The sequence below is a fragment of the Populus euphratica genome, unplaced genomic scaffold (genome assembly GCF_000495115.2).
Source record: "Populus euphratica unplaced genomic scaffold, PopEup_1.0 scaffold11.1, whole genome shotgun sequence".
Classification (NCBI taxonomy): Eukaryota; Viridiplantae; Streptophyta; class Magnoliopsida; order Malpighiales; family Salicaceae; genus Populus; species Populus euphratica.
This window is the reverse complement of record NW_011499878.1, coordinates 1,019,341-1,043,541: the sequence shown is the minus strand read 5'-3', so window position 1 is coordinate 1,043,541 and position 24,201 is coordinate 1,019,341. Positions and strand designations below refer to the sequence as shown.

Here is a 24,201-nt window from a genome sequence, read left to right as displayed (position 1 = left end):
TAAAAATTATTAATTTAATATTTTTTAAATTAAAATATGTTTTTAAAACGCAATCATTACAATTCCAAACATAAAAATAAAATTGCCTGAATGAAGTACTTAATTGATTTCTTTTTATATTCTAAAACGAGTATAGTGAAAAATGCATTAATTATACGAACAATAGGATATGGAAAAGAAGTTTCAACGACATGGAGGTAGTTTATGCAGACTTGAGATACATTAACTAGTAAGGAACATGAAGAAAATGTGAGTTGTAAAGAGAGTGTGAAAGGGTTCTTCCACTGGACAACGACCACATTTCCATCGCACATACAATTTTATTGTAGAAAAATTCTTTAAAATCGTCTTTGTTTATTGCTCGTATCATAATATGTGGAACAAATACAAAACATATATGAACATAGCATGGTATAAAAAATAAATAAATTGACATGTTTAGATGGAAAGATAAGGATGAAAATATAAAATTAATTTGTTTATGTGATAATTTTAGAATATGTTTTTGTATTTTTAAATATATATTTGGTTGAGCAATTATTTTTTAAAAATATTTTTTAATTAAAAATATATTAAAATAATTTTTCTGTGTTAACACATCAAAAACATTAAAAAACATCAAAAAAATAAAATATTTTTTAAAATAAAAAAATAAAAGTTGCCTCTAACCTTATAATAAAAAAATATTCAAATATTCTCCATGCTTATTAGTTTGGTTTTTTTATTTGAAGAAAATAATTAAATATAGGTGAAAAAATATATAAAAGAAACAACTGGACTCCACCATATTAGGAGGAGGTTGTGTTATTATTATTTTCATATCTGTAAGAAATTGGGTGATTTTCTGGCACCCTTGCCTTGTCCTATGTAAATCCAATGTGTTGACCTTTAATTAAATTGACATTAAAAACACAAGTATGTAGTTTACAAAACTGTTTTTGTTTCTCAAGTCAATGATAAAAATGATTACATGAAGAATTTCGAGTGTTTGAATGCGAGGAATTGACAGGCAAGAAAATCGGAATAAAAAAAAAACATGGAGAAAAGTGAATAATTAAAATTAAAAAAAACGCTATTGGATTTACGATAAAATTCCCAGCTTCGCTAAATTAACAACAATAGTTACAGTTATTGTAGGACTGAGGTCTCTGACCGTTGATCTAAAATACGTGTCAGCACAGAATTGTCTCAAAGAGGGAATACGTACAAGATGTACACAGGCGAAACAGTGGCATTCTATTTTTATTGGATTGCTTGGAGACCGAAAATTTGGAGTAAAATCAATCTTAATTACAGGATCGAAAGGGTCAGAAAAAGTACTGAGCGGGTTTTCCGGTAGAAAGGACGAATAAGCAAAAGTGGATGCTCTGCCACGTGGGTCCACTATTTCCCGCTAGATAAAAATTGAATGGCTGGGATTGAAACATCTTTGATTATAGGTACATTGTAACTGGAAGACAACTGTAGATAAGTGCCCGGAGAGAGATTTCCTTTTGTTCTTTTCTTTTGTCTTTCTTTTTATTTATCTACACACACTCTGAGAAAAACACTAGGAGCTACTGCAAGGAAGGAACCAGAGGGTCATTGAGGAGAAGAGAGAGGGAAAAGTAGGTTTGTCTTGAATGAGGTGGGTGTAGCTGAGTGGGGAGAGCAGCCGCAGCAGGAGCAGTGCAGTTACCATGGCGGCGTTGCAGGGCTCTAATTCCGTGCCATTATTGCTTCATTAACATTGAAGGAGAATTAAAGAAAGCTGGCCTGGCGTGGCTGGCTGGCTGGGGGTTGGTTCTAGGATTGGAGCCACAAGTCAAGAATAGTATGGTGTACCCATCCCCACTTTTCCTCTCTAAGTATCTTATATACAGTTAACAAATTCTTGAAAGTTTTTACCTCTTCTCTAATCTCCAACAAAAAAAGCTGCAAAAAACTTAGTCTCAGAGAGTCGTCAGAATCGTCAAGAAGTAATATCAGATATATAACCAACCAACAGACAAACACTCAGTTAATTGAAGTTTCTCTTAAAAACCCCACCAAAATTCAAGTCTGAAAAAACCCAAAAAGCAAAGCCAGAGTGATCTTGCAGGGTTTTCAGAGTCGCCACTTTCCTGATATTGAGTTATTCTGCTATGGATTTTCTGTCTAAATTGAGGTTTGTATCAGCTTTTGGGTGCAAGAAATGGCAGGGTGGTTCTATCTAGGTGAGAGAGAAGGGCCATCAAGCAAACAAGATCAAGAGAAAGAAGTCAATAATAGTAGTTTGTTTTTGTACAGATCATCAAACGAGGAGATCTACAACAACAACAAGGGGTTTGAGTTATGGCCGCAGTATTATCCCCAGCAGCAAAACATGAACAGCTTCTCGTTTGGAGTGGGTCCTAGTCGAAGAAATTTCTCTGATGATCACTCTCCAAGATTAGGTTTTACAGTGATGAGACAAGGAGGAGGCTTAGGGGGAGGAATGAACTGTCAAGACTGCGGGAACCAAGCTAAAAAAGATTGTCCCCATTCGAGATGTAGAACTTGTTGTAAGAGTCGAGGGTTTCAGTGCCAAACACACGTTAAGAGCACTTGGGTCCCTGCTGCTAAAAGGAGAGAAAGGCAACAACAACTAGCTGCTTTGCAACAACAAAATCAAGAACAGCAACAGCAGCAGCAGCAGCAGCAACAGTTCCGAGGAGAGAATCCAAAAAGGCAGAGAGAGAATCAAGGTGGTGCTTCCTCTCTTGCTTGCACTCGTTTAGCCGCTACCACGTCAGGTAAAGTTGTGCTACTACTACTTGTAGGAGCTCTCAATACAAACAAAGACCAACGAAAATCACCACTCCTACAAATCTATATATGATGGTGGGGGGCTTCTTTTTGTCCTCAAATCTTTTAATGGGTTGTGAAAAGAATTTTCAAGAAATTGATCACAGTTTAAGAAAGTTAGATAGAGATCTAGAGATCTTGAAGGAATAATTCGTCTAAGACTACTTTCAGTTCCTGCTACTCAACAAGTCAAGTATCCTTCGCGTGTGTAAGCATGTCCACCTCCATCGTCAGCCGCCCACCACATGCTTTTATTTCTCTTTTCACTTTTCTCTTTTCTTTTCCATTCCTTCACTGTTTGTTAGTAAAACTGACGATAGAAAAAGTTCACATAAAATTCTTTGCTTTATGTTTCTTAGTTTTACTCAAAATATCATTTGCTTTCGATCACACTAATTCTCTTCAACTCTGAGATCAATTAGGGCTTGAAATGACAGCATTTCCACCAGAAGTGAATTCACAAGCCGTATTTCGTTGCGTTAAAGTAAGCGCCCTGGACGATGCAGAAGATCAGTTAGCATATCAAACGGCAGTTAACATTGGAGGCCATGTTTTCAGAGGAATTCTCTACGATCAAGGTCCTGAAGGGCGTTACACCAGTACAGGTGGTGAGAGCTCCTCCAGTGGAGCACAACAACTTGGTCTTATAACAACAGCAACAACTAGCACCACAGCAACTACAACAAACACTAGTAATCCAGCTGCTGGTAATACTTTGTTTGATCCGTCTTCTCTATATCCAGCTCCTCTCAATGCTTTTATTGCTGGTACGCAATTCTTCCCACCCCCAAGGTCCTAGCTGCATTCTACACTAAACCTCTCCATTTGTCAAAGAACTCCATAAATTGGTGGTCTAGTAGTTTTTCTTTTTTGAAACATGCATGATGCCCTCGAAACTGAAGTAGAGAGAGCATAGGAATTTTAGAGATTAGAAATGGGGCATTGCCAGAAAGGAGAATTTGGATGTTTTGTTTTCGGATTTTGTTTCGAATTTCAATTCAGATTTCATGATATGCATGGATTTATTTAATTTAATCTTATCCGTGATGAATGCCTTGTTATTTCTTCTTTTTTTTTTTGACGTATTCTATGTGGATTCGTGCAACGTACGTTTTTTCGCCTTTACCGGCGCTATAAAGCTTTTTGCTTCTCAAAAAAAAAAGAGAGTACTTTTTCTATATATAATTTTGCTGATCTCTCTCGTTGGTTATTGATTTCTTCATGGCTGAAATATATATTGAATTGATCGCTTTCTGGTTGGTGCTGAACTCGATGCTGCTTTTTCCCCGTTTATTGGCTTGCTTGCCGGATTTCAATGGGAAGAAATAGGTTTCGTGTTCTGCTAAGCAAAGAATTTTTTTGTTTCCTGGTAATAAGTTTAGCGAAGAATTTAAAAACCCTTTTTATATATATTTAATAAAACTCTAAAAGATAAAACAAAGTATGGGCACGGGGGGCTTTGGAAGCCTTTACATGCTTTCTTACACATGTAATGGGAGGGTTAATTTTTACAGGCGTTTAGATCAACTACTTGTCTGTACAGCAGCAATATTTAGCCAGTTGAATAGACGTGCATGGACGTGACCTAGATGGTAGAGTAGAAAACGTTGATTGTGATGATCAGAAATTTTTAATGCTCTTGCATGTGATATGTGTTCTGCCTAGGCTATAAACAATGGCATGGGTTAAGGTACGTGTAAATAAAAATAGGGATTGAAGATGCTTCCATAGATTGCTAGATTTGGTACATAGGAAAGAAATAGAAAAGTTTAGAAATTTCCCTCGTTTTGTAAGATCTGGCCAATGGCATGTGCTCTCTCATTTTCTATCTATATCAAGATTTACTACTCTAGATAACACTTTATTCTATAATTATCTGTTCGTCTTTGCTTTCAGAAGTATATGATTATTTTTTGTCCCTGCTTTCTGGTTATTTAATTTCTTAAAATGCTTATGTGCATGCATGAAATATAGGATGAATCATCCGATCTCCCTATATCATATCTGAGAATTTTGATAAATAATTCGGTGGTTCTAGTCTGTCGAAGAAGGACAAAATGCTTGCATTTTTTTTTTTGTGGTAATTAAATATAGGTATCGTTGATTGCCTGCTAATATATAATGCACGACATTTGAAATGAGCATTTTACCATTTGAATTTCGTGCCTTGATGACTCCAGGTAAGTTTCTCTTGTTGCTACCTGGAGGGCTTACCTCAAATACTGGGAAGGGTGGGGGCCGGTTTGGATAGGAATTTACAATGAAGACATTTGAATGCCTATATTGTTCAAGACATCTTGTCTTTTTAGAGAGATAAAATCTTGATCTGAAAGATAGAAAATTATTTAAAAATTTCTATACATGCATGTTTCTTTATATATAGACACACACACATGAAGTCTTTTCTGATTTAATTGCCTAGAGCAGATAGCTGTGGAACCTAAGCTCGTGCACAAAAAGAACAGACGTATAATTAGACATCACGATAAGCTTAAGCAGACACAGTTACATGGTGTTGGAATACAATTACATAAGCTCAGTTTATCTAGTGTTCAAGAATAGTACATTACATTTCACCCATTAAAATCAGCATTTCAGCATGAATGAGTCAGCCGTTCGATCCAAGTCACCTGGCTGAATGAAGTCTCGCAATGAGTGCCTAGCTAGCTAGCGACTGAGTAAGTTGCTTTCATATATTTTGATCACATTGTTTGTCGGTTGTAGATTTTAATAGGGAATTGGATAGCAATGTTGAGGAATTAATCAAAGCATGAAGAAAATGGACATGAAATCCAGCTAATAACACTTGAAATAAAACGTGAGACTACGGCAATTGCATGTGTTATGGCTTGCATTATTTGACTTCTCTCTTCATCTCGGGAGTATTAATTGTTTCATATGGCCCCCATTAGTGTCCAGTTTATAACCAATATATGTCATTTCTCTATGGAAAATATTAAAACATGGTTCGATGCTTGCCAGATGGATGTGGAATGGCAAATGTGATTCGATTATTTTGATGCATCCATGTGTTTCATGAAATAAATTCCAGATCACTGATACAGCGCACGCGTATGTATATATGTATATATATTTGTATGTATGTATGTTTATAGCGTGCATGCTTGGAATGGTTTGAAAGGTGTGATTAACGAGAGTGAGAGTTGGGATTTATACATGATATATAGACATAAGGTCTTATTTCCTTAGAATTTGCGTATATATTTCTACTAACATCATAATGATAAGGAAGTTAGTTCCTCCATGCCATCGATCCAAGAGTTAATGTAGTAAATAAAAATGTGAAGATCTCACAATATACATAGATAATTAAGTAGCATGTGTGCGTGAATGTGTACAATGTTCATTCACATGCTTTTAGAAAATGCTATTACTCAGAAACTATTTTGAACTTCTAGTCATAAAAAATTTAGTCCCTAACTCAACCTTGATCATATTAAAAGGAATATTCAAGATGGTTTTTTGACCAATTAACCTTCGAAAATCGCATTCAACTTTAGCTCTCTCATTAATGCACAATTTTGTATTTTAGCATTGACCCCTTTTCAACTTTTATGGTCTTATTAGAGAAAGTTCTGTGATTCTGTGTTTCCATTGTCGGTTAGTTTTCGTCACTTGCCGAACATTAGTGGTTTAGATATCAAGTCAATTTGAAATTTTTACACCAGGAAGTAACATGGACGGTAGAAAGTGAATGGTGAAACTAAAGGTTATCTCATTCCTATCTTTCACTAGATTCTTTTTTCAAGGTAAGGTGTGTTTAAACTTTATTTCTGAAATTTTTTTATATATATGAATTAGTTTTTTTTGAATCATTTTAATGCACTAATTTAAATATAAATTTTAAAAAATATAAAAATTATTAGAACAAAAATCACTTTAAAAATAATTTTTATCACACTCCTAAACCGGTATTAATACTAGTTTCTCACTCTTAATTTACTATTCGTACTCTATTTGATAATAATAGACTGTACCAAATTGATTTTAAATGGTATTTTATTGATTTTCTGAATAAAGTTTACTGTAATTCAATAAACACCAAAAATTAGAATAGAATAATTGCATAAAAAAACCAATAACCAGTTATTTCCAAAATGAACAAATACAACCATCAAGCCATTTGCAAAATTATGTACATAGTAATTATAATTAAGGTTAGAAAATATGACAGATTAAAAGGCCTTTTGAAATATATTTTGGGTAAATTATAACAATAGGTATGAAACTAGTAAACTTTAATAGATACATGCCAAGTACTAATAATTAAATAGACTTGTACGATGACAGTTGCTAATCAATTACGTAAAAAAGATTTTAATGTCATTAATTTGTGGGTTTTAGAATCAATTATAAGTGTAAAATAAAGCGTAAATTACAAAAGTCTCCCATATAAATGAAATGTATGGATATTTATTTATGTTTTAACATGTAAGGATTGAAATGAAAGACTAAATAGATATTGTATTATATCAGATTTTAAATATACATACCAAATGTTTTTAGTAAAATGCCCTTCAAACTATAGAAAATATTTAAAACCAAATCGAAAACTATCTTTAAAAGTTCACAAATGTTTACCAAACTCACATCCTATTTTACCATATGTCAAAAAAATAAAATAACCATAAATAATAATACAAACCATTCCTACGTACGTAGCATGATGGGACATTTCACCCATACCCCAGTATTTAAACATATTCGATATATTATTATAGATAGAAGTAGTGGAAACAAACATATTTTAGTAAGGTTTTTACTTCTGCTAGATAATCGATATTTTAAAAGATAAAATCAGTATTTTTGAAAGAAAAAACGAGAAAAAAGGCAATATATAGTTTTCTTTCTTATATATATATATATATATATATGGAACTGTAGAAAATAAGAGGCGATAATTATTGGAGGCCTGTCTTGTCCTCGTCAATATGAAATTGACTCTTGGCAACCGAAAGGTAGACGCATCTACAGGATATGGATACCTAATTCATGAATGAGGAGACCTTTGTGTGCATATAGCTCCCACGAGATAATCAAAGGCAGAGGATCTTGTTCCTGAGTCTCCCCCACCTCTTCTTTACAATTATTTTGGGCTGTTTATTTTTATATTTAAAAAATATTTAAAAAAAAACTAAAATTTTTTAGTGTTTTTAAATTTTTAGTGTTTTTAAATTATTTTGATAGTAAAAATAATTTTTTAAAAATATAAAAAATATTATTTTAATATATTTTCTAATAAAAATACTTTAAAAAATAATCATTACCACTCTCAAACCTATTTAACTTCTAAGTTCTTCCTTTTTTGCAAAGTAATTGATGGTAAATCAACAGTAATTTCTTTCCTTTCCTTTGCATAGATTTGCCTTGAATTTAAAGATAAAAATCGCTTAAATGCATCTGTGCTTTCTTTGGTAGACAATGCGGTATAATTATTAATACCTTTAATAATTAATGATCAATATTAAGGAAGCTATATATGGCAGCATCAATAATTTAATCTTCTATTAGACGCTATCATCATTAAAATTTATAAATCGAAGACTTGCAGTAAGAATAGGCTCCTGTATTGTCTTGTCTTGGAAGGGTACTAATGCGTAAAAACTGTTAAAGACTTCTGTATAACAGAATTAGTATATGGAAAAAGAATCAGCTAGCCGGTATGTCGATTAATGGTACTGCCAGATCTAAATATCATACAATCTCGTTTGCATTTGAAATCACCACCATTTCTGCCAAAAAATGGTGGCGGCGATGTCAAATAAAACCTGGCCCGAACCCTGCTCCGAGTTGATATAGGTCACTGATTGATGCATTGGCTTGGGTTTGATTTTGGTTTTGTTTTCTGCAACTGTGATAATTTCTCAAACTACAGGCTATCTCATGCACACCGATAATATACGACCGAGCACCCTTATGTACTCGAGCTTAATTCTGACTCACCAAAATAAACCTAAAATATATGTGTTACCTAATCGTATATACCAGACACCAATACGTACTTCTTCAGCTTTTACTCGTTCTTTAGCTTTGGAAAAAACATTTATAATACACAAGTCAGTAGAATTATTTTGTAATGCGTATGAACATTATTAATTTTGTATAATACAGCAAAAAATGGCTGTATATGTATTTGTAGTGGTGATCTTAAACCCCAATAAGAAGATGCCCTTTGGATTTGCATGAGAAGATATACTCAACATGATGCGTAAAGCTTAGCTAGATGCTACCATCAATCCCATATGTAAACCCTCCAGGGATGGCCCTGCAAATCCAATTTAATTTTACCCGCAGGCCCTCTTGAAAAGGCTGGTTCGTCACCGCGAAGCTATAGGATTTTATTCTCTTTAGGTAGTGTAGGATATGGGTCAGGCGCATGCATATCTGCTCTGTTTATTTCTTCTTGGCTTTGTTTAGTTGAGCTAGAAAAATGTGGTCCCTTTATCAGTTCTTTGCTATTACAGCCAGCAGATACATCCATGGTCGTACTCGTGTGTGAAAATCTCTGTTAAAAAAATATGATCTTGTCAGTTTTACTCGATCAGCAAACTGACTTCTGCAAAAAGTATAGCATGCTCATAGTATGCATGGTTTTGGAAACATTACCATGCAGCTAGCTAGTGTCTTGTCTAAGAAGTGCTGTACTCAAAATAAATTAAGAGATCAAGTTAAGAGAGAACCTTAAAATTGATTGATTGCTAGCTAATTGCCTTTATTCTATCAATTAAATCATGCTAGATGGTGCAGCAGTCAGTACAATTCGTCAATAATATTCTACATAGCCTGGGAAGTAAATTAACCAGACCATCTTGCGAATTTGACATGGTTTTGAAACGTGGAAACCTCAGTTGCTTGCTATGAATAACTGTGAGTGGAGGAAATGATATATAAAACAGGAATAGGTAGGCTTTATGCACAAGATATGCCTATTAATTGCCACTATTTGGAGCTCTTTTTTTCCCTTTTCTTTATTTTGGACGAGCAGCGCTTAGAATTAGAATGTTGAAATGTCTCCACTGGGATATTGCTGGCTATTCTGTGGTCACATTTAGTTTTGTTTTTGGACTTTCATGAGTTTAATTTCCAGAGATAACAATGAAGACAAGTAGAGGCGAAAGATATACCTTGTGTCTCCACCTTTATTTTGAGATCTCTTAATTTTCATATATATTTCTATTTAGATCGTAGACAAATCTCAATCCTTCCCATTTATTTGTATATTAAAAAAAGAAATTTACTGAATGTCTACATGATTTATTTCCATTAAAAAATATATAAACTATAAAAAAAATTGAAATATTTGATACATAGTATACAAAGTTAATTGACGTATTTAAAAAAAAATAAGGGTTTTGCAATAAATATTTATGAGATATAGTGCTGTATAGGAGTATAGTTGCAATTGCTTATAGGCCAGGTTGTTTTTGTGTTTTAAATGTGTTTTTAAAAAATAATTTTTTTATTTTTTTCTTCAAATTAAAATTTTTTTGGTGTTTTAAAATTATTTTAATGTGTTGATGTCAAAAATAATTTTTAAAAACTAAAAAAATATTATTTTAATTTATTTTTGAGTAAAAAATATTTTAAAAAATAACTACAGCCATACTCTTAAACATGTTCATAGACACACCCCTGAACAAACTCGTGACGCATCTTGGTTATGTCACGAGTTGATTCTACGACCAACCTTGATATGTCACACGTTTTAAGACTATAGATCTTGAAACAATGTTCGTGTTTTTTAGAAGTTTAAAATTTTTTTTATTAATTTTTTATATATATTTTTAAATTATTTTAATATTAAAAATAATTTTGAAAAAATAAAAATATATATTATTTTGATATATTTTTATAAAAAAATATTTTTAACTGCAACTATTAATTATCTCACTCTCAAATACTTTTTTGTACAAAATTTTTTAAATATATATTTAAAATTATAGATATGATAAATTATATACAGATATAAATGCCCCTCAAATTAAAGGGTATTGTCTTTATATCTGGATAAATAAAATAACTTTACCTTTTTCTACTTCCGCTCTACCTTTGTCTATGGAGGGACAAAAATCCCTTCAGGCTTCTCCTGTCCAGTTGACTCAAAATCTTGCGAGGCGGTTGCTTCTCATTAGTTTTATTGCAATTTGAAAGAGTTTGAAAAGGTGTTAGGATTTATTTTTTAATCAAGATAATATTTTTTTATTTTTTTAAATTTAGATTTTAACAAAAAAATAAACAAGTTGAAATTCAATGTTAAAACCCTCTTAGAGTCATGCTCTCGTGCACAGCATATACAATCATACAGTTGGGATTTGGGATTTTTAACGGAAATGAGATATACATGATTTGAAGATAGTTGATTTATTTTTTATTTTCATTTTTTTTAATATAAGTTAGAAATAAAGAACAATATATTTGTATGAATAATAATGGATACTGAAAAGAACAACAATCATCATTTATGTGTGTGTATTTAATGTTGTGTATAACAATAACAATAATAATAATAATAAAATATGCTACACGTAATAAATAAATTATATATATACAATGAGTAATCTATGCACAAAACATCCTTTTCATAATAATACGATGATTATCTTAATGTGTAATATATATATTGAAAGTTACTGTCGTGGGAAAATTACAATTAACTAATGATGAATAAACAATACAAATCATACGAAATATTGTTCCATTGTCTAGAAATTACTAAACGAGCTAGATAGGAAGGGCAGCTTTGGGAGATCATATACATGTGGAATCATGGATATCGTAAGGATTTGTAATGATGAGATCTAGTGCCCTGAAATGTCAAATTCACGACTTTACTCTCAAGCTATACGTTTTAAAAGTAACTCTTGAAGGGAAAGAATTCCACTCCCATCAAGTAAAATAATAATGGGACACGTCCATTATCCATGTGCAAAAGCTAATCGGCCTTTTCTTTTCTTTAGGCATGGTTTTTCGAGTCTGAATTTTATGATTTTTGTTTTTTAATTAAATTAAATAAAAAATAATAGTAAATTTATACACATTTTAATTTTAATTGTTTTTTATTCAATAAAATTTATTAAACGATAATAATATTAAATAATTCATGGAATTTCACATGTTGGTTTAAAGTTTAAAGAGAAAATAATTACTTAATGTGCAGTGTTTTTAAATTTATTCTAATCTAGTAATTAATCCGATTTAAAACTCGAGTCAATTTTAATATTTTTAATAAATCAAAATAATATTATTTTGATAAAAAAATAATTAACAAGCTACAACTGGATTTTTAACAGAATCTTATCAAGTCAATAGAATTATTGAGTCAGTCAAGTTTATAGATATCTTTATTTTTTTTATAAATCTAACTCGATTTCAGTTCAAGATCAACCGGCTGGATTGAATTTTAAAACTATGTTAATATGTGCTAAGTATAGGTATATTGAATCCATTTTGTCTTTTTTATTAAAATCCCACGGGTATAAAAAATTATTTTCAAAAAACTGATTTTACAAAACTTTAATAAACTAAAAACATATAAAATATAAAAATTAAATTAAATTAAAACAGTCTTATAAAACCTAGAACAAGGTTTTAAAACTCGACTTGGTAGTCAACTCGGCCCAAAGCCCGGGTCACTGGTTTTGACTAGAACCTTATTTTTTTTATAAATTAAAATAATGTTATCTTAGTAAAAAAATAGTAAATGGATTATGAGTCTTATTGGATTAGTAGAATTTTTAACTATTCTTATTTTTTTATAAACTTGACTCGATTCCAACCCTATATTAATTGAATTTTAAGTTAACCCTATAGATAAACTGGGTTTTAAAATTATTATCTAAAAAAAAAAAATATAGCCATAAAGCCAGGTAATAAAAATATGTCCATTGCAGTTGAATATATTTTGAAGAGCACAAGTCTTTTAAGTTTCCCGGTTATTTCTTTTTGTGTGTGTGGCCCTAGCATGTATATGGGTTATTTCTATTTTTTATGTGTTCTTAGAATATTTCCCGTGTTCTTCCTGCGGGTTAAATTATTATTTTTTAATTTTTTAAATTAAAACATCATTTTTAGAAGTAAAAGAATACATTATCCCTTTTTCTTTTATTCTCTATCCTATAAAATATGTTGAATTATTACAAGCACAAAACGCATTCAATAAAGTGATTTTGTAAATCACTAGAGGGGCAACTAGATCATTCATATAACTCCATTTGTCACTTGTCGCGTCATGAAAAGAAAATTATATATATATATATCATCCATTACTTGTCGCATTAGTCATCGAGATTAACGTGGATCACGAATACAGGGTAAGTCAATCATCTACATGACATCATTCATCAAATCTTTTTATTCTATAATATATTTGTTATTTTTATAAGGATTTCATAAGACTAATTGTTTGTATGAATATAATGACTTAATAGCGTTTATCCAGGAATAATAAAATAATATCATTTTCAGGGCTGAGCGTATGCTCGAAAAGGCCCGTTAATTGACTTCAAAATCTGGTTTTTTCCGGGTGGGTCGGGTCAATTTTCTTTGCCCATAATTACTATATATTTTATTCCTGGCGGTCAACGATTAAAGGTTAAGCTAAAGTCCCCAGCAACATTGACTTTTAAGGGCGCTCAAAACGACACCGTATATCTTCTTCCTGAGCACTATTAAACATCCGAATTATGCGCGTGAAAACAACGGGGGAAGCAAAACATAGCATCTATAATTCTATTCCGTAATTGTTAACGTAAACAAACGAAGAGGTGAATTGATCGTCTGGTGAGACCTCTCCAGTTTGTACGGTCGCTTCCTCAATATCTTTTTTATTTATAGCGCAAATAAATTGCAAATATTCGGATCTGTAAAAAATGGGCGACGGGATTTTTGGCCCAACCATGGATCTGATGCGATCGGAGCCGATGCAATTAGTGCAACTTATCATTCCTATCGAATCAGCTTATCGCACCATTTCTTATCTCGGTGACCTCGGCCTCTTCCAATTCAATGATGTAAGCTTTTGAGATTTTCTGTTGTTTGATTCCTCTGCTTACCAAACCCTAATTATCTTGATGATTCTGTTAACATTTGTTTTAGTTAATGATTTGCGCAATGTGATTTCGTTGATTTCAGTTTGGATAGACTTCGATTGGATTTTTTTTATTTCAATGATTTCAGCATTGCGTGTTTGCAGTTACGAAACTGAACCAGAAGAACTTGAGTTTCTGTTTCGTTTTTTTGTTCTTACGTTTCAGATTTAATTTATTGATGGTGTGTTTTTACTGTTTTATCCAGCTTAATGCGGAAAAGAGCCCGTTCCAACGGACGTATGCTGCTCAGGTTTGGTTTTGATGTTGTAGAGATAAATTCTGTGGTGGAAAATGTCGTTTGTTATTTGTTAGGTGTTGAACTTTCCTTTCGCTGTGTAGATTAAAAGATGCGCAGAAATGGCTCGCAAGCTACGTTTCTTCAAGGAGCAAATGACAAAGGCTGGGTTGTCACCGACAAAATCTTTAAGAAGTAGCGATGTTGATCTGGATCGTTTGGAGGTATTATCGTAGATTTTTAGTTTTTTGGACTATGCTTTCTTGGAATTAGAACTTGTTGAGATGTATTGAGGCAAAGTTTTGTTTCGTTTTGGCATGAGAAGATGGCGCTTGGAGAACTGGAATCGGAGCTGATAGAGATAAATTCGAATAATGAAATGCTAAAGCACACTTACAATGAACTATCAGAATATAAGCTTGTCTTGCAGAAGGTATGGCTTCTTTTGCATCCAAAGCCTTTGGTGTGATGATGAGACCTATAATTCTCGTCGATCTTTATATAGCTCTGTAGTGCTTGAGATAATGATCTTTTTCCCACACACATTTGCACACGCCACACATTATATCTACTCGTAGATGAACCGGCTATTGGCCTCTTCTATGAGGAGAAACTTCAGTAACAAATGCTTTCACATTTTACTATGAATGTACTCAACCTGGAAATTTGAATATTATAGAAATTAGGATTGTGTGATTTACTTTGAAAGTCGACTGGAGCTCTGAAATGAGTTGTGTATTTTTTGTATCTCATGTCAGGCTGGTGAACTTTTTCACTCTGCTCAAATCAGTGTTGCAGCTCAGCAGAGTGAACTTGAAGCATATAACACTGCTGAAGCATCCATTGACAGTGCATTATTGTTGGAGCAGGTAGTGATTTTGGTTTTTTATCTCTTCTTTATCATAGCCACTGAAAGTCTGTCATTTTCCGCAAACTGATGCTTAAAAATCAACATTGTTTAGGAAATGACAACGGATCCATCAAAGCAAGTTAAGCTGGGGTATATCAGTGGTCTTGTTGCAAGAGAAAAGGCAATGGCTTTTGAAAGGATTTTGTTTCGAGCAACTAGGGGCAATGTCTTTTTGAAGCAATCCGTGCTTGAAAATGCTGTTGTTGATCCCGTGTCAGGGGACAAGGTTAATTCCTGCATTTGTTTGTTCTTCATTTCTAGAATTGGATATACAGACCTTATTTTGAGAAACTCATGATGTATCAATTTACAGGTTGAAAAAAATGTATTCATTGTCTTCTATTCTGGTGAAAGAGCAAAGAACAAGATTCTTAAACTCTGTGAAGGTTTTGGAGCAAATCGCTATCCATTTATGGAGGACCTTAACAGACAGTTTCAGATAATTTCCCAGGTACAAACTATGATTGCTCATGTGTTGTACCTCTGATTCTTGTGGATTAGAAGCCTGGCACACTGAAAATTAATAACTTGGTCAATTTTAGAGAGCAAACGATTATTTCTATGTTTCTTCTTGAGGATTCTGATTTCTCTCTGTTTCATCTTTTTTACCATCTGTTCATTAACTTGATTACTCATAAGGATTGTGAATTGCTTTTTCTTTCTTTCCTTTTCTTTCTGGCTTTTTGGGCACTTTACTGTCATTGGTCTGTGCAAACATAAAGCATACTCTTATTACTCAAAAGAAAAGGGAGTTCACTCCCTTTCAACTGGCAGTTAATCATTGGGACAGTAGATCCAAGTACAGCATGTTGAGGTTGAAACCACGTGCCTCAAGGTTCATAAGAATTTAATCTGCCATCATTTATGTCCATAGACATGAATTTGTTAGTGCATGGTAGTGTGGCCTTATGTGTGTTATTATATACGCATATAAATGAACGAGCAACAGTTTCCGGGGGGGTGGCGCTGAAAAAAAATCCAAGTGTATAAGAGACATGCTTTTCACTTGATGCTTTGGATAGGGAAAAGTTCAATGAACTGGACAATGCCCTTAATAATAAAGCAGCAGAGCATCATTATCTGAAGATATACCTAAATCCCTAGCTAGTTTTAGTGTGGAAGCAGGTGAAGCTGAATAGTTGTACTAAAGTCCTAATTCATTCACAAATAATGTTTAGCTGGTAGCAAACTGAAGATTTAAAAAGAGAGTGCCTTATTCCCATTTTTGAAATTAACCTTGAGTTTTTCTTTAGTGCTTTATCATAGTTCCACTAGCATCTGTCCAATTTTCTAGAATCAAGTTCACACTCCACTCTGATGTAAAATTTGTAAATTCACTGATTTCTAGGTGTCTGGAAGACTTGCCGAGCTTAAAACTACTATAGATGTTGGGTTGGTGCACTGGAGCAATTTGTTACAAACCATTGGCTTTGATTTTGAGCAGTGGAATTTTCTGGTTTGTTTGGGTCATTTTACTTCATCCTTTGGATCATTGCTGGGAATAATAAAAGTTGAGTTAAGCTGAGTTGAATCTTTTTTGGCAACTAAATTTTTCACTTTTAACTTGTACAGGTGAAGAAGGAAAAATCTATTTACCACACTTTAAATATGCTCAACATGGATGTGACAAAGAAGTGTCTTGTTGCTGAAGGGTGGTGCCCAGTTTTTGCAACAGATCAGGTTTGTGGTGTTAACTTGTATTGCTTGGGGCTTGGTTAAATCTTGCATGAACCGTAACTATTAAACCATCTCATGGTTGTTTCTCTACAGATACAAAATGGATTACGGCGAGCGACTTTAGACAGCAGCTCACAAATTGGAGCCATATTCCATGTTTTGCAGACAAAGGATTCACCCCCTACCTATTTCCAAACAAATAAATTTACTTCTGCTTTTCAAGAAATTGTAGATGCATATGGGTGAGTTACTTGGGTTTCAGACAATACAGGGGTTTTTTAATGTTTTAAAGTAATTTTTGGCAGGTTAATTGATTATCAGGGCTCTATCATAACTGTAGAAGTTGTCTGATGCCTTTAAGATAGGAATGTTAAAGCCAGAACTTGACCACTCTGTTAGCATTGACGGAACTTACAGTTTCTCTACTAATTGATTGTTTGTTCCTTGTTCTCTTTGAGCACAGAAATTATGGTAGTTGAGAGACAGAAAACTAGTCCATTGTTGTTGTTAGTATGGTCCATCTTATATGTAAAGTTAGTTTGTGACCAAAGCTTATTTAGTTGATATTACATGTTTTTGCATTATGTCTGTCCCACTAATTCAATACTGTTCAATTTATCTGTATAAACAATCTAGGGGTGGTTCTCTTTGTTAATACACTTTGCAGAATGAGCGAATACAGTTGACTAGAACATTTCTCCCACTCCATGACTTGTAATCATGCATCATTCTATTTGACCAGTTCACTCTTACAAAGATGAAATAGAGGTGTTAACTGACTATTTTTTCAGGGTTGCCAAGTACCAGGAAGCAAATCCTAGTGTATACACAATTGTCACATTTCCCTTCCTTTTTGCTGTTATGTTTGGTGATTGGGGCCATGGTATCTGCTTGCTGTTGGCAACATTATATTTTATTTTCAGGGAAAAGAAACTTTCCAGTCAGGTAATTGTGATACAGCTCGTGTCTTAGCTAGCTCTTCTATCAATTGTCGCATACTTTAGCTTACTTGCATTTGTAAACAACAGAAGCTTGGAGACATTATGGAAATGGCTTTCAGTGGCCGTTATGTGATAATGATGATGGCAATTTTTTCAATCTACACGGGGTTGATATACAATGAATTCTTTTCAGTTCCATTTGAACTGTTTGGGCCATCGGCGTATGGGTGTCGTGACCAGTCTTGCGGGTATTGACCAGTACAAATTTACTCGTATGCATGTGTGGTTCAACTTTCCCTGTAAATTAACCATGCTCTCTTTGCATTGTAGGGATGCTTCTACTGCTGGTCTAGTTAAGGTTCGCGCCACATATCCATTTGGTTTGGATCCTAAATGGCATGGTACCCGGAGCGAGTTGCCTTTTCTTAACTCGATGAAGATGAAGATGTCAATTTTATTTGGAGTGGCCCAGATGAATCTTGGTATCATAATAAGTTACTTCAATGCAAAGTTCTTTGGAGATAACATAAATATCTGGTGAGCTATGCTCGATTCCTGCATGCAATGCATTGATTCAAATATGTTACAGCATGTCCTTATGGGAATAATCAGCATAATGATGATTTCAAGTTCATTGCCATTCCTGAACATCCAGCTCTCATTTTTTAGAGAATTTGGTCTTGTAAACATGAATGTCCTTATTTGCTGTAGTGAAGAGATGGGGCCTCGGGGCCATGTAGATATAGATTCTTTGCTTTTCATTGCTTGTATCATTTTTTGCCCTTATTTCCATCTTTGGAATTGACTGGAAACTGTTGCATTGTTTTAGGTATCAATTTGTGCCTCAGATGATTTTCTTAAACAGCTTGTTTGGTTACCTTTCACTCCTCATAATAGTGAAATGGTGCACTGGTTCACAAGCTGATCTATACCATGTGATGATATACATGTTTCTAAGTCCCACAGATGATTTGGATGACAATCAGCTTTTTTTCGGCCAGAAATTTTTTCAGGTATTATCTCTTTTACAGTGATTGTGTGGAAATTTTCCCTCATGGTTTAAGGAAAACAAACTAGTTAACATGTCCTGTGTTTCACCTCTAGATCTTGTTGCTACTATCAGCCCTTGCTGCTGTCCCATGGATGTTGTTTCCAAAGCCTTTTCTATTGAAGAAACAACATGAGGAAGTATGCACAATCCTTTTTCAAATGCATTTGTTGCTATAGCTCTTTTGTAAAATATATCGTTAACTCTATTTTCCCTAAATGCCTTGTTTAGAGGTTCCAAGGTCAATCATATGCACGGCTGGACAGCAGTGATTTCTCTCCTGAAATCGAGCCGCATTCTGTTTCTCATAACCATGAGGAATTCGAGTTCAGCGAGGTGTTTGTTCACCAACTTATACATACCATAGAGTTTGTGCTTGGAGCAGTGTCAAATACGGCTTCATATTTACGTTTATGGGCCCTCAGGTTGGTTCTTCTAGTAATTACTTGATATTTATATTTTCAAGCTAAATTTCCGCCCTTCTTTGAATTATTGTTTGTGATTGCTCATTAGAATATTGTTGTCATTTCTCCGTTTCCTGTCTAAAAGCAGAGGAAAATCAATTTGATTGTTAAGATCTTGTGTCAATATGCCTTCCCTGACACATCTCTCGTGTTCAAAATGAATGTGGGGTACTTCTATGCATTATAGTACAGGAAGTTAACCGTTTAATTTGAGTGAATTTTTTTGTGACTTTTCAGTCTGGCCCATTCAGAGCTAGCAAGTGTATTCTATGACAAGGTTCTTCTTCTATCCTGGGGGTGAGTTCTCATGTCCATGTTTTGGTTTGTGATGAAAGCAACTTGACGTCACAAATTTGATCAAGCAATGTAATGAATCATCTGTGAATGACTGCAGGTACAACAGCATCTTAGCTCGCAGTATTGGCTTGATTGTATTTATATTTGCAACTGTTGGTGTCCTACTAGTGATGGAGACCCTTAGTGCATTCCTACATGCCTTGAGGCTTCATTGGGTAGAGTTTCAAAACAAATTTTACGTGGGAGATGGATACAAATTCTATCCATTTTCATTTGCTTCGCTTGGTGAAGATGATGAATGAGATACGTTAACTGAATAGAATAGTCACAGCCTTAGATAGGAAATAGAATTTATCATACATTGATGAAAGTTTACCAAACTTGCAATCCTGTTAAACATGATCAAGGAGCTCGAGAAAGATAATTGAGGAGGTGTTTCTGATTTCGGAAGAACCTGCTCACGAGGAACAATCAATTTCACCGTGTTCGTGGTTATTGAATCAAGCCTTGCTAGTGTGGCTGCCTATTCCCTGCGCGTGGATTGTCGAGATTGACTTTGATCAAGAGCAACTATAAAGGAAATTTGTTGTATGATGCGTCTAGAATTTTGCCAGCCAGTCATTGTACAAGCTTCAAGAATTTTTGCCAGCTAGAATTCATGGTGTGCTGGCTATAATCTTCGTCAGTGGGTACTGTTGTGCAATATTGTCTAGTGAGGAGAAGAAAGTAATCAGTGTTGAAAATAGACATTGAACTCTCTTTGTAGATGAGGAGTTAGGAATATAACACGACGTTTCTTAAATTGTTGAGAAAAATTTTCGTGGACACAAAAATAAATGAGAGAAGAAGAAAAAAGGCAAGTTGACATGTTGTGATGGCTACATGATGTTCTTAAAAAGCAATAAATACATTATTAATGAGATTGAGTAATGCATAAACCCTTAGTCTTATACAGAGAATTCTGACATAAAATGATTTAAGTACTAACATCACCTATATCATGATAACTTTTGCCAGAGATTCCTTGAATCTTACACTACGCTAGATACATATATATATATATATAGCGCCAATATACATCACACTTGATATATAGACGAGCGCGAGCACCATCTAAGAATTTAGTGCTTCAATATGCCATGGGCACAACAATCTACTGAGCTGTAGTGTGAATTGCAGCAACTGTTGAAACCATGGAATCTACACCACAGATATTGCGACCCCTGCAGATTTTGTAATAGCCATTCTCTCCCCAGTTCTCACCCCATGAATTCTTGATAATCCAGAAGGGCTTTTCCTTAAACCGGATAGGAGCATAACCAGCGGATCCATACCCCACCAGTAGCACCCCGTGATCCTGACGCTTCGAGCAAATGTACGGGCATGAAACTCCACCTACATATGTCTGCATAAAAACTGCATTGATCGCCACTGCACCATGGAAAGTAGAAGGAAAAAACCTTACAATTAGTGTGTCCAGTAAGAGTACGCAAAATAGAAAATCTCAACCGAAGGGGTTGATGAGAATACAGATACCAATGCCTACGCCCAGAGGTAGCTAAAATACCTGAGAGTGGACCATGCTTCACCAGATTCGCAGCAATTTGATCTTCATCGATTGAAACAACACTGAAGTTAGATACGGATGCTACAACTTTGCTCTTGTCAAATTTGCAAGTGCCACCGTCAGTTCCAGTGTAAGGATAGTCTTCCTCACGTTCAAGTCCACCAGCCTTGAGTGCGTACTCGAAGGCATTATTCATCAGCCCACCATCGCAGCCAGAGTCACAAGCACCATATTCTTCTGGATCACACTGCAAGAAATTAGAAATACAGCAGGACACTAAAATTAGAAACCATAACCCCAGTAACTAAATCTTCATGTCTCCCTCGTAAGCTAAAAACAATCCACTTTCACGTAACAAAATTGAAATCCTCGGCGTCTTTCATGGAAATCGAAGAAAGACAGGATCAAAAGCGTGGAAATAAAGAAGTCAAACCTCATGGTCGCAGTCCACAAGCTGCTGCTCACTCAAGCTCGCAAGCTGTCCTGTGGCTAAATAATGAGCTCCTTCTAACGCCCCGGTAGCACTAAAAGACCAGCACGATCCACACGATCCCTAAAAAAAACCCCAACATGATGATACAGACAGCATGGAAAAACCCGAAAGACAGAAAAGCTGGTCTGAGGATACTTCGCATCTACAACATGAGGGGAAAAAGAAAATGGATATTTAAAAACCTGGTCTTTGACTTCTGTAACGGCACCGTGATCGCGCCAGTCAAAATCAGTAGGTAGATCAGTAGTAGGAAGGATCGGCGCCTTGTTAGCGTCCGTAGGCAACTGTAGCCGCCGCTTCAATCCAAGGAACTGGCGGCGGAATTCTTTCGGTGTCAGGTCAGAGAACTTGGTGACGCCGTGGGCAGCGGTGGGGTCTATCATCTGGTGTTTCTTGGCACGGCGAAGATTAGCTTTGAAAACACCAAATCGGTAATCATGCTCTTCTTGAGTCGCGTATGTTTTGCCGAATTTGGATTTGAAAGAAGTGAAATGATGCTCCGCGTTGAGGAGATCATCCTCGCCGTCTGATACGACTTGTCTGATTAAAGGATCGTCTAGGTCGTTGGAAGATACCGAGGAGGCAACTGCGGACCATAGGAGTGTGAGAAGGAGGAGAGCGAGCAGAGAAAAGCGCTCCATTGTGTGGCCAGGAAAGTCTGTGCAGTGGAAGGGTAGATAGGAGATATTTGTAAGCGGGGGAGATTGTGGTGGCTGCCATTGTGATTGTGACACGTGTAGCTTTGCAGGCAATTTTTATGAACTAGGGGACAAGAAAGGGAAGGTGCGAAATTTGACTTTAGGATTTTGTGAGGTGAAATGGAATATTTTTAAAGTTCACAAAAAATCGGCAAATCTGTCGTCTTAGAAATCAGTACATTGATTGAGCTATTTTCAATATTTATAAAAGTTAATTTACAATTAGTTAAAGTAAAAAAAAATGAATTCTTTTGGTTAAAAATGTTAAAATTTTGATTTTATTATTTTGTTAATTTCAAAAATAAAAATAGAAAAAATAAAGTAAAAAACCCTTATTATAAATTAAAATAGATGTGAAAGATAATTCAAATTTTGTGAATTAAATTGAACTTACTTAATTTTTAAAAATATAAAATCAAACTAAACTGAATTATTCAAATTTATTCACTATTTAATTTGATTTTAAATTAAAAAATAAAATCAACTTGACCAGATTTTTTTATCTAAACCCGAACAATATGCTCACCCTTATCCATTACAGAATAATAATTGAATAAAATGAAAATTATTTATACTCAAATATATTTCAGTAAATGAATACAAAATTGTTAAAAAATAGTATATTGGGTTTGTAGAGTATTTAGTGGATTGTAAAAATTAATCGTAGTGTGTGCAAGCTGACTCGAACACCTCTTCGTATAAATAAATAAAAAAAACTTAAAAGAGAAAGACAAAAGAAGGCTGGGACCATGGGACGGAAGGATGAAGACAATGAAATGCCTGTTTGACTGGAACGGAAATTACCGGTTCCTTTCCTGTTTTGTCGTTGCTGGTGAAACCATGTGATTTCAAATTTGAATATTTTGTCGAACTTCAATTCACGCTCTACGGAACACAGACCCTGTGCTGACTAGGATTTGAATAAATTTTTGTTTTTATATTTTAAAAAAATTATTTTATTTTTTTATTTCAAATTATCAAAAAAAAATTAATATATCTTTAACAAAAAATAATTTTAAACAATCTTTATTATATTTTCAAACACCCTAAAAATACAAAACTAAATATTAGAATTATTAAGGAAGAGCGAGTCATGTATGATATTTACATTATCTTGTTGGACTTAATTTGTTAAGATTGTATAAAGTGGATATCATGGACAATAACAAGTTAAAAAGCTAATAAATAGATATTATGAATTAAGCATGGGTTGAGATTTTTAAAATCTACTCAATCTACTTATCAATATAATTCAACATAATAAACTCTAGTTTTTTATATATATAATATTTTTTCCTTTTTCTTTTAATATTTTTTCTCTGTCATCTTTATACTCACCGTTGCATTCTTTTAGTCTATTTTCCTTTAATTATCCTATTTAAATTTCGTGCACTTAATTACTTATCAATTTTTTATATCAGTTTTTTATTTTATCAATATAATCGATGCTCTTTTGCATCGAGATTTTTTTTAGAATAGTTAAAGAATATAAAGTTAATAAGTTTAATTATGAATATCTATAATATCCATAAAAGAATATCTAAGTTTGATATATCCAACCCGTTGGAGTTAAAAAAAAATAGGTCGTATTTATATTTTTAAAATATAAAAAAAATTACATGCAGTTATAAATCAAAACCTTACCCACTGCATTCACTAACACTCCTATTATCGACGATATCGAACGGGGGGGGGGCGCGGGGGGATTAAACAAATATTATAACCAAGTTTCGTTTCAGATTCAATGGGAAGATTGGAAATGATCACGCGGGAATGTTTAGTTGGTGATGATGCCTGTCATACTTCTTCTTTTTTTAATCTTTTTTTAGTTACAATATTACTGTTTCAAAACATAGTTATTGAATCCGGTTGGATTCGTTGCTCAGTCTAGCAACGTGTTATTTCAAAGTTTAGACGAGGCCGAAACAAATCTTGAAAATTGACCTAATTGGGTCAAC

At 33.9% G+C, this 24,201-nt stretch overlaps 3 protein-coding genes across 5 annotated transcripts; 2 read left to right on the top strand and 1 right to left on the bottom strand.

Moving 5' to 3' along the window:
• Positions 1 to 1,456: 1,456 nt before the first annotated feature.
• LOC105128813 (protein SHI RELATED SEQUENCE 5-like) lies at positions 1,457 to 3,870 on the top strand. The gene is made up of 2 exons (XM_011030642.1): positions 1,457 to 2,753; positions 3,228 to 3,870. Exons 1-2 carry the CDS (start codon positions 2,174 to 2,176, stop codon positions 3,602 to 3,604), a joined length of 957 nt encoding a protein of 318 aa, XP_011028944.1. The 5' UTR covers positions 1,457 to 2,173; the 3' UTR covers positions 3,605 to 3,870.
• Positions 3,871 to 13,524: 9,654 nt separating this feature from the next.
• Positions 13,525 to 20,287, top strand: LOC105128812 (V-type proton ATPase subunit a2-like). Of its 3 annotated transcripts, none has more exons than XM_011030640.1 (18): positions 13,525 to 13,835; positions 14,119 to 14,163; positions 14,253 to 14,372; positions 14,474 to 14,581; positions 14,907 to 15,017; positions 15,111 to 15,284; positions 15,372 to 15,509; positions 16,407 to 16,514; positions 16,631 to 16,738; positions 16,829 to 16,977; positions 17,527 to 17,680; positions 17,764 to 17,924; positions 18,007 to 18,213; positions 18,506 to 18,689; positions 18,781 to 18,864; positions 18,956 to 19,149; positions 19,426 to 19,485; positions 19,583 to 20,287. In XM_011030640.1, exons 1-18 carry the CDS (start codon positions 13,695 to 13,697, stop codon positions 19,785 to 19,787), a joined length of 2,451 nt encoding a protein of 816 aa, XP_011028942.1. In that variant the 5' UTR covers positions 13,525 to 13,694; the 3' UTR covers positions 19,788 to 20,287. The 3 variants fall into 3 exon arrangements, with proteins under 3 accessions (XP_011028942.1, XP_011028941.1, XP_011028943.1); XM_011030639.1 differs by having other exon boundaries at positions 14,474 to 14,611; XM_011030641.1 differs by lacking the exons at positions 13,525 to 13,835; positions 14,119 to 14,163 and having other exon boundaries at positions 14,259 to 14,372; positions 14,449 to 14,611.
• Positions 20,288 to 20,337: 50 nt separating this feature from the next.
• Positions 20,338 to 22,224, bottom strand: LOC105128811 (cysteine proteinase 15A-like). Its single transcript, XM_011030638.1, has 4 exons — positions 21,728 to 22,224; positions 21,486 to 21,605; positions 21,053 to 21,299; positions 20,338 to 20,916 (listed from the first exon to the last, which is right to left on the bottom strand). Exons 1-4 carry the CDS (start codon positions 22,184 to 22,186, stop codon positions 20,639 to 20,641), a joined length of 1,104 nt encoding a protein of 367 aa, XP_011028940.1. The 5' UTR covers positions 22,187 to 22,224; the 3' UTR covers positions 20,338 to 20,638.
• Between the last annotated feature and the right edge of the window lie 1,977 nt (positions 22,225 to 24,201).